The 8,933-nt window shown below is 50.3% G+C and overlaps 2 protein-coding genes across 2 annotated transcripts; both read right to left on the bottom strand.

Moving 5' to 3' along the window:
* Positions 1-311: 311 nt before the first annotated feature.
* On the bottom strand, positions 312-1,837 carry PpBr36_07725 (uncharacterized protein; the record flags this gene model as incomplete). Its single annotated transcript, XM_029894860.1, has 4 exons — positions 312-398; positions 563-643; positions 845-952; positions 1,292-1,837. 4 exons carry the CDS (start codon positions 1,835-1,837, stop codon positions 312-314), a joined length of 822 nt encoding a protein of 273 aa, XP_029748879.1.
* A 729-nt stretch (positions 1,838-2,566) lies between these two features.
* PpBr36_07724 (uncharacterized protein) lies at positions 2,567-6,061 on the bottom strand (the record flags this gene model as incomplete). Its single annotated transcript, XM_029894859.1, has 2 exons — positions 2,567-2,640; positions 2,716-6,061. The coding sequence occupies 2 exons, from the start codon at positions 6,059-6,061 to the stop codon at positions 2,567-2,569; spliced, it is 3,420 nt and encodes a 1,139-aa protein (XP_029748878.1).
* Between the last annotated feature and the right edge of the window lie 2,872 nt (positions 6,062-8,933).

Below are 8,933 nucleotides of genomic sequence, written 5' to 3'. Positions count from 1 at the left end.
TTTTTTCCCACTACACGAGGCTTAATTATAGGTAGATCGGAAAAAAAGAACAAAACACAGTACGGCACAAGTACGAGTCAAGGCTACACTCCTCGATAGACAAGGCAGTTGGATCGTGCATATTCATCATACTATGAGTAGACTTTGAGACCAACAACTTAGCTTAGCGTTTATTCAGGGCTGGCAAATCTGGTAATATTGCACCGTCCTTTACTTCCGGTAGAGTAAATCATCAAATGGTTTCTACTGGTCCCCCGCCACTAAATCTTCCCCCAAGCGCGGCACCAGCATCACGTCACATACATGCTGTTTTACAGGGACCACCCGGCATCGATAACGGCATTGACACCAGTGACCCCTTTGCTCCTCGCAAAGCAGAGAACCTGCTCGGCTGTCTCCTGTCAACCCGCACGGCCGTCGGGGTGAAGCCAAAGTCCGAGTCAGCAAATGAAGTCTCCGCAATGATAAGATATGACGGCCGACTTTGAACTTTTTTACGAGGTAACTTTCGCCGTTCAACGAAAACGGAAGAACGAGCCCACGTAGGGTTTTTGGCACTTACCTCTGGGGTTACAACACGCTTGAGTTTTGTCCGGGCGATATTGGCTTCTTGCACCTCTTTTGAGAAGTTCAAACCCCAGTCCTGTTTGCTCGGTTGGTTTTGTTTTTGCGGTAGTAGATTTTTTTTTTACCGTCACAGGTTAGCGATGGGTAATTTTTATTCCAAAAAATTCCCCAAAAATAAAAAAAAAATAAAAAAAATAAGAAAGCACCGCAAATGATTCGCAAAGAAGCTGGGAAGGAACATGAATAACACGTGAAATGTCCGTCGTCGGAAACTAACCGTCAACATCAACCCCGGACACACGGCATTCACCCGAATCTTTGGTGCTGCCAGCACCGCCAGACCCTTGACCAGGTGGTTCAATGCGGCCTTAGTAACTGAGTATGCCTGTTTTCTCCATTTGTTAGGACGCGTAGATTAGCTCCACGAGATCTTCATAATGCTCAGGGGTATATCCCTAAACCGGCCCGAAAGCACGTCGTATTTGACCGGTCCCCACACAATGATGGGTGGGGTATCATCTTTTTTTCTTTTTTTTTTCGGGGAGCCTTTCTTTCGCTTTCTTTCCCTTGATGCTTGTTTATTTTATTTTATTTTCCTAACCTTTTTTCGAACGCCTTTTTTTACGGGGCCCCGGGGGAAATCAGGTTGCCCCTCCCACCAGTCATGCCACAGAGCGCAGGGAGGAGAAGAGTCGAGAGATAAAAAAAAAAAAAAAACACATACCAAGCTGCTCCCTCCTGGCTTGATCCCGGCAAGCGAAGATGTCACAACCATGCAGCCCTCGACCTGATCGAGATACGGCCTGGCCGCGTGCAGCAGCCACAGGTGACTCTTGACGTTCACGTTGAAACAGCGGTCCCAGTCGTCCTCAAAGATGTTGTCATCGAGCGATTCCCAGCCGCGAATGTGCGTGTACCCCTGGTTGCTAAAGATGACGTCGATGCCGCCGGCGAAGGCTACTGTCTCGGCCACCAGGGCCTGGATCTGCGCCCGGTCGCCCATGTCGGCCTTGATGAGCTTGTGCAGCGTACTACCACAGGTGCTGCTCAATGAGTCGGTCGCGGTGGTGGCGCCGCCCGAAATGGTATGCAACTCGGCCAGCAGGGCCTCGGCGCGCGCTGTGTTGGAGTTGTAGTTGACGATGACGCGGTACCCGTTCGTCGCGAAGAGACGGGCTCCTGCTGCGCCCAGGCCGGCGCTGCCAGCTGTTATGAGGGCGACGGGCGCCTTTGAGTTGCTTGTCGCTGCTGACGTTGATGGGGTAGCCATGTCTGCTGTTTTTTTTTTTTTTTTTTTTTTTTTTTTTAAAAAAAAAAAAAAAAAAATCCTTTTGTATAAAGTGACTTTGTTGTTTCGCTTCAACCTTTGTGTATCCGAGTTTACCAATACTATGCTAGTGCTAGTATTGTGATCCTATTTTTACTGCGGCTCCGCAACAAAAGGTCTCGTTTGTCTCACTGCTTTGCCTCAGCGTACAACACCACAACTACCGAGCATGTACAATATTTGGATCCGATTCCCCAACCCCGCACCGGCCAAACCAAACCCAACTATCCATCCAAAGGACTGTAGGTACTGTATACACCCACTTCCAAGTGATCGCCCCGCTCTGTTTGTACTACTTTGGAAAGGGCTAGTTCAAGTGGAACCGATACACGCGTCCAGTCTCAGGCTGGGCAGGAGGCTTAGTGCGAGAGTAAAAGTGCAAGTCTTCGTCTTCGTCCAAACGTCTTGTTTCAACCTCCATGAATCTCTAAGTAGTTGCTACAAAATCATCAAAGACCCGCTAAGGGTATCTATCGCTATGCATGCATTGCAACCTCGGTTGCCCTTTCCTCCAAATACAGAGCGCGCGCTCTCGTTATATATATATATCTATATCCTGGGTTTCATCTTCTCGACGGTCAAGATGCAACGTCCGCAACCTGGAGACGCTACATACCCACGTTTGCCATTGAGAAACGTTTGAGACAGTGGCGCCCACAAGGTTACTACTCCTTATTTCATCCTCAACGATGATAGTTTGGAGTTCTTCACCGGTGCTGGCAGGCACGCGCTGAGATTGTCTCGATCTGGTTGCCAACTGTTAGTCATTGCTTTGCACTTTGCGCAGCAAAGTTTAAAAACACTCAAATATAACAACTTACCAGCCTCCGACGCAAAGTAAATAGTGATGTCGTCGTGCTCTCCAGGCAGATCAGGGAGGTCCAGGCAAACAAAGGAAGCATCATCGGCTGCCGAAGCACCTTCATCGGGCACGCGGGGCAGCGGGAACTTGGCATCGTCGATCTTGATCCCTGATTTGCTGCCGCGGCCAACGGCCTCAAAAACATCGGTGCCTTTGAGCACGAATCCCATACTGTGTCCGTGATGCCAGTCCTCGAAGAATGCTAGCAGTTGGGTGACCTTCTCCTGTTGCACCACTTGGATGCGCGTTGCACCCGCCTCCCATTTCTTATGGATCGGGACAACCATGCGTCTTCTCGAGATCCCGAACGACACTGCCGTACCGTCAAAGAGTACCTTGAAGCCCGTAATCGCCTCTTGGAAAGCGTGCAAATCTTTCTTGTCGCCAAATTGAAATGTTCGAATCGTCTGCGATGCTTGAATTACCTGCATCGCCTCAGACAATTCCCTTGGCAACTCTCTGTGTACATCCCCTTCCGAGACTGCAACCGTCAAGTCTTGTTGTGGCGGCCGCAGCACTCTCAACCGGAACTCATCGCGGATGTCGAGCCTGATCTTGAACTCACCAGGCGCAAAGTTCATCCTGTCATTCAGAACGCCGTGGTTGAAGTCAACAATCACCCTCAGCCTCTCAGCCAGCACCGTAGATGGTGGCTCGCTGTCGTCTCCCACGTTGATGACCTTGGCGCCTTTCCATGGTAGCTGGCTAATGCATTTCATACCCTCTTCGTCAGCGAGCCGTTGTGATACCGTATATGCCGTCAATGGAACGTCGGCACAGATCATCTCGTCATTGCCAACCCTGGTACCAAGTAGTATGCTGTGCAACTTGGTCCTGTCCCTCTCGTCATTAAATGACATGACCATCCTGCCTTTGCTCTGCCCGTTCTCAAATTTTAGCAAAAGAGCCGGAGTACCCTTGTCATCCTTCAGGAAAGCAAATTGAATCGGCGCCGCGGGCAAGTAGGCATGATTCACACCACTCATCGTCCTCGTCCTGGTGCCAGTGACAACTGCGATGCGGAAGCCTCGGTGGTATGATCTTGGTCCTGTAGCTGCACCTTCTCTCACTATCCTCTCAAATAGACAAATCTGGCAGCTCGGCACGGCCTCTTTGGGGAACTGCCGCGAGGTCGGATCTGAATCGAAATATTGAAATGACTTCAAAGTAGTATGAAATACCGCCATTTCATCTTTTCGTGGATACAACGTTGACTGCACCTTCTCGCCAAAGTCATACATGCTCCAGAGCATGCGGTAGTCTGCTGCCGACATTCTGATGGCGAGAATGAAGCCCCTGGGAAGTTTGAGCTCGAGAGCACAGGCCTCGTTGCGCCAACGAATGTCCTCCCACGTTGGCCCGACGTCTTTGCTGTTTTGTATTTTGAGATGGATTGCACCATTCTGGCTTGCTACTACCAGCGTCAATGATGTGGATTTTTGATGTCGAACCATTGACAAGAAACAAGGAAAGGCAAACTGCTGGTTTTCCATGCCTTGCTCCATCAAAAACACGTCAGCAGCAATCCTACCGTACGTAAAGTGCTCCGTAGTGTCTCCTAGGGGCAACGCTTCCAGTATCTCCCGTGGTGAAGTCTGTAGCTGAGGCGCCGCAAGGGAGCTTCCTGACGACCCGTGCAGGAGTGCTATAATATCTTGGCTCACTTGAGGATAGTCCACCCAAATGGAAAGTTTGAGGGTCTGCGGCAGCACCGCATCTTCGGGAGGTAAGAATCCATTCCGCTTCATTGACATTGAGAGCTTCCGTAGGTTCTGGCTCAGAGTCTTTCGCACCTCATCAACCTCGCCGTCATAAGGCCCTGGATGGCTGGCCATTATCTCTGGCAGTATCTCATCTGTGATCCAGTATGCCTTGGCAAGATCTGCATATGCTTGTTGTTTCATAATCTCCTGGGTCTGCGAAGGGGTGGGCAACTTGGGACTGTCTCCACGCACAGCCGTTTCCAAAGCCATCCTCCCCTTCAGAAACCACCATGTGGCTGCTCTGACCAGGCTATCTGATGAAGAAGACATTAGAGGCCTCACAGCATCCGAGTGGAGGCGAAAGAGCGCAAATAAATGGCGTGATCGAGCGGCAAATTCCTGCAACGCATCGTCTTCGTACGGCTGCACAATAGGTGCAGGCTTCGTGGGTGAAGGGGGAGAGTCGGTGCGATATTCGGGCGGTCGGTTCCATTGCCTTGCGGAGCCTGCAGATTGCATATAACTCGATCCAGCCGAGTAAGCAGAAATGGGGCTTTGGTCTATCCCTGGTTGTCGTACGTGGCGGCGCTCGGTCTGCTCGGGAGAGTTGTTGAAGGAACGCATTCTCATATCAGGCGATTCGCTAGCAAAATAATCGGGAGGCTGGGCCATGGGAGATGCATGGGGCAGGGGAGATGCATGAGAAGGGAGAGGAGACGTATGAGGCGGCGGTGCTGGTGGCTGAGGTGGCTCTGGGGACAACGTTTGCGTGCGGCTTTGTGGTGGCGATGGGTTCGGCTGCGGTGGCCTCCAGTTACCGTTATCCTCGACCTCTGGTTGCATCCCTGCGCTCGCTGAGCGATATGCCTGAGACAGGGCTCGACCTTCGGCCTGGCGCATCTGGGCTTGTTGCACCTCGATGAAGGATCTCCGGTTCTCATCCTTATTTACGACTGGGTTCTCGAGGTACCTGGACAAAGTCTCCGTTCCAGCAGGCAGTGACCGCGGGGTGTCTGAAGATGGCTCCAGGAGACTGGTGTGACCAGTCTGTACACGCCGCAGCGGACCAGGCCGAAAGTCATCATTGTTTGCTTGACGTGTTGCATCATTGGGTGGTCGATACTGATCGAGGTTCTCAGGCGTGCGGAGAGGGGACCTCGGCGGAGGGACTGGCGAAGGGGAGGACCGGAGTTTCCTCCTTGAGATCTCCGCCGTCGGTATCTCGCATTCGTCACCACCTTCACCAATGACGGTAGGAAACGTATCAACGAATCGAACGACGAGACCTTTCCTACTCCTCCCTCGCGAGCTTGGTACACGCGGTAGTAAGCTCTGTTGTGAACCGGTGACGTTGAGTGCATTGGGGTATCGCGAGGCGCTGGAAGTGTCGAGTTTGGTGAGTATCGGTAGGCTTGAGCCTGGCGGCGGGGGGTGAGGCTGGTAAGCTGGAGAGACAGGCAGGTCGGAGGGGCGGCGGAAGAAGTCGTTCAAGTCATTACTTAGATCGGCAGGCTGTTCTGGATTGGAAGCCTTGCGTTCGGGTTTTCCAAACAATTTCCCCATCAAACGTCCTCGCTTGGACGAGGCATGGTCATTGTCCATCCTTGCGGGAGCGAGACAAGACGGGAGTGACGGGGCTCATGGGATTACAGATCGTTGCTGAACTGCTGTCTTGTCAGCCCTAGAGGCCCCGCACCACTCTTCGCGTGAGTACCTGATTATGACGATGGCAGGAGTAACGTGGCTGTTGAATTGGAGACGAAGATATGGTGGACGGGTAGTAGTAGCCAGGCAGGAACGTGGTCGCGCGGGCGGGCGGCCGACAGGGGGCGGAGGTGATTGTTGGTTTGGGTGGTGGAGGTAGGGTAGGCCGTCGGCTTGGTCCTAGTAATTTAGTTCAGCTACCCTGCGTAGGGTTGTTTTCGTTTGGGCTGACTGGCTTGCAGCTACAAAGTAACGTTAAAAGCTCGGCGCCCGTGGCTCTGGAGCATGTGCGCCTCGGACCATTGAATGTTGACTACTATTAATTGTATACCAGAGCGTCAGGAATGTGTGGATCGCAACGCGGCGTCGGCCAAGACAGACGAAAGGATGTATCGTACCACGAGCCACGACGCACGACGCAAGTTGAGTGTTGTGTGTGTGCGTGTGCGTGTGTCCAGTGCCAGGTTGCAAATAGTGGGTGGATTGATTGATTCGAACTGTATGGGACGGATTCGAACATCAAACGGCGCGGAGGCATGAGCATGCGGCTAGGCGCAGGTTACCCCTCTTATTGGGCGTTAATTGGGGATTTTGAGGGGCCAGGGGCCGCTCAGGCTTCTACCGCTGGCTTCTATTTGTTTGATTCTGGTACAATTCTTCAGCAGGCACACGACACAAGGCGGCATTAGGACATGGATGATTCAAACTTTGATCGCGAAAGAATCATGCTAATTACTGCAAGTCCTGTTCTTTTTGCTTGTTTATTTGGTCTCTGTCCTACTGACAAACACTCAAACCGTCTCAAGTAGCCTTCCTATAATCCCGTCCGTATCACTGCCTGCCAAATGCCGCTTCCGACTTGCCACGAAGATCATTCTAGTTTTAGTCCTTCTTGGCGATCAGTTAATTATACGAGCACCTTGTTAGAGCCGCCTCCAAGTTTTTTCTGAAGGAATGAAATTGATTAATGTTTAGCATGTCTGTTCCCGTCTTGTTCCTTGCTTCGCTCATTTCTTCTATCAGCGCCAACATCGAACGAAAAAAAAGGTTACAAGAACTAGCATAGGTACCTAGGTATACATCCGGGATCTACAATAAGGAAGATCGGTTTTTTTTTTTTTTTTTTTTTTTTTGGTGCACCTGTGTTGAAATCCATCTCGTCCTATTATAGCACTTCCTCTGTCTTCCATGCATGGCTTTTGCTCATTGTGATCGGATGGCAGGGGTCTTCTCTCCCGTTTCAGTGCCTTGGCTGATTTTCCATCCAGGGTCCCGCCAAGACGTGAAACTTGGAATGTGCTCCATCCTCAGCTGAGTAAATTGACTGGACCCTCCACTACGTATATACTACGTAGTAAGGTATGTGTAGGGCTGAGCTATTGTGATTGAGTGAGGCGAGTTATGCATTCATTAATAACCTAATCGCTAAACTGGTCGTTTGTACATGCAGAGATACCTCGGTACCTATGATTAACATTATCACGCCTTATTAAACATGTACAGTGTCTGCTCGAGTTTAAATGTGTTTCCACGAGCTCTTGCGGCTTGTCACCTGGACGACCACCTCACACGGCTACGAATAGCTGTCGGGGCATCTTTATAATGGCAACTGCGAGAATATCGTAGTTATCTCACGTTGGCAAGCCTCATGACATGCTGTACAAGAAGTAGAATTAAAGTGAACGGGCAGGGTGGAGTTGAGAGGGAAGTCCTGTAAAGTCTTCCCCACTCTCAACCAGAAGCAAATTGAAAGTCACTTGAGGGAGCATAAAGCAGGTCTTACAGGTTACTATGGCAATACTCATATCAGTTATTTACCAATGAACTTTCTTTTGCGGGCTTGCTTCTTGACATATATACTTTTTTTCAGGTCTAGAAGGGCCCATTGAACCCCGTCAACAGATTCAGTCAAGACCCAGAAAGACGATGCACAGATTCGCCCCTGGCCCTAATACAAATGTGCGCAGGTGCACTAATATGCTTTCAAGAGACTCAGCAAAAATTGTCCTCGTGAATTGCCTGATGGATTATACATATATGTTTGCTGCCATTGTTATTGCTTGGTGAAGAGCGTGTTGATGTGCACTTTTCGCCATGTCTGTTGACTTGGTCCCCGGGGACATTTGTGGTTTAATAAGTTGTCAAATATGACTAAATAGCACCTGCGCAAATCTGTTAGTGTTAGACTCTAGACATAGGGGTCAGAAGGTCAACCTCCTTCAAGCCTACTCAAAGAGTTGGCGGATGCTGTGGATCGTCAAAGTGAACTGATAGATTTAATATAAACTATCTTGGCTCGATTGAGATTTCACGGAAGCCTTGTTCAGTAAGTAGATATATGAGAGTGTTGTTGCAACTGGTTTGATTTGATACCGGCATCTTGAGTTGGCTTGACATTTTGAGGTTCGAGGCTTCCGTGAGTGGTTCGATACCTTTTCAACTTGTCAAAAGACCGCATTCGTGAATGCTCAATTTACCCACAATCGGGCTGTTAAATTAGCCCCACTACCCCTGGGATACGATAGGTTGTCTTTGGAAAGTTCGACTGCGCCCCTGAGGATCCCGCGCAACGTTGAATCGTAGAATTGTTCCACCACAAGATCACGATGCATGGCTTCTTGGAAATTAACGGTGGAGCGTTTCCGTGGCACACATGACCTCACTGTTCGCAAAGTGAATGAAGTTAATTGAGCCCCGAGAAACAGGAACGCTTAAAATCGAAGGCCGTTTTACACATGCCAGATACGTTTCGTTCCCTTGCACAGAGCTA

Source organism: Pyricularia pennisetigena, chromosome 1, assembly GCF_004337985.1.
Source record: "Pyricularia pennisetigena strain Br36 chromosome 1, whole genome shotgun sequence".
Classification (NCBI taxonomy): Eukaryota; Fungi; Ascomycota; class Sordariomycetes; order Magnaporthales; family Pyriculariaceae; genus Pyricularia; species Pyricularia pennisetigena.
The sequence above is the reverse complement of the archived record's forward strand: the minus strand, read 5'-3'. Positions and strand labels throughout refer to the sequence as shown.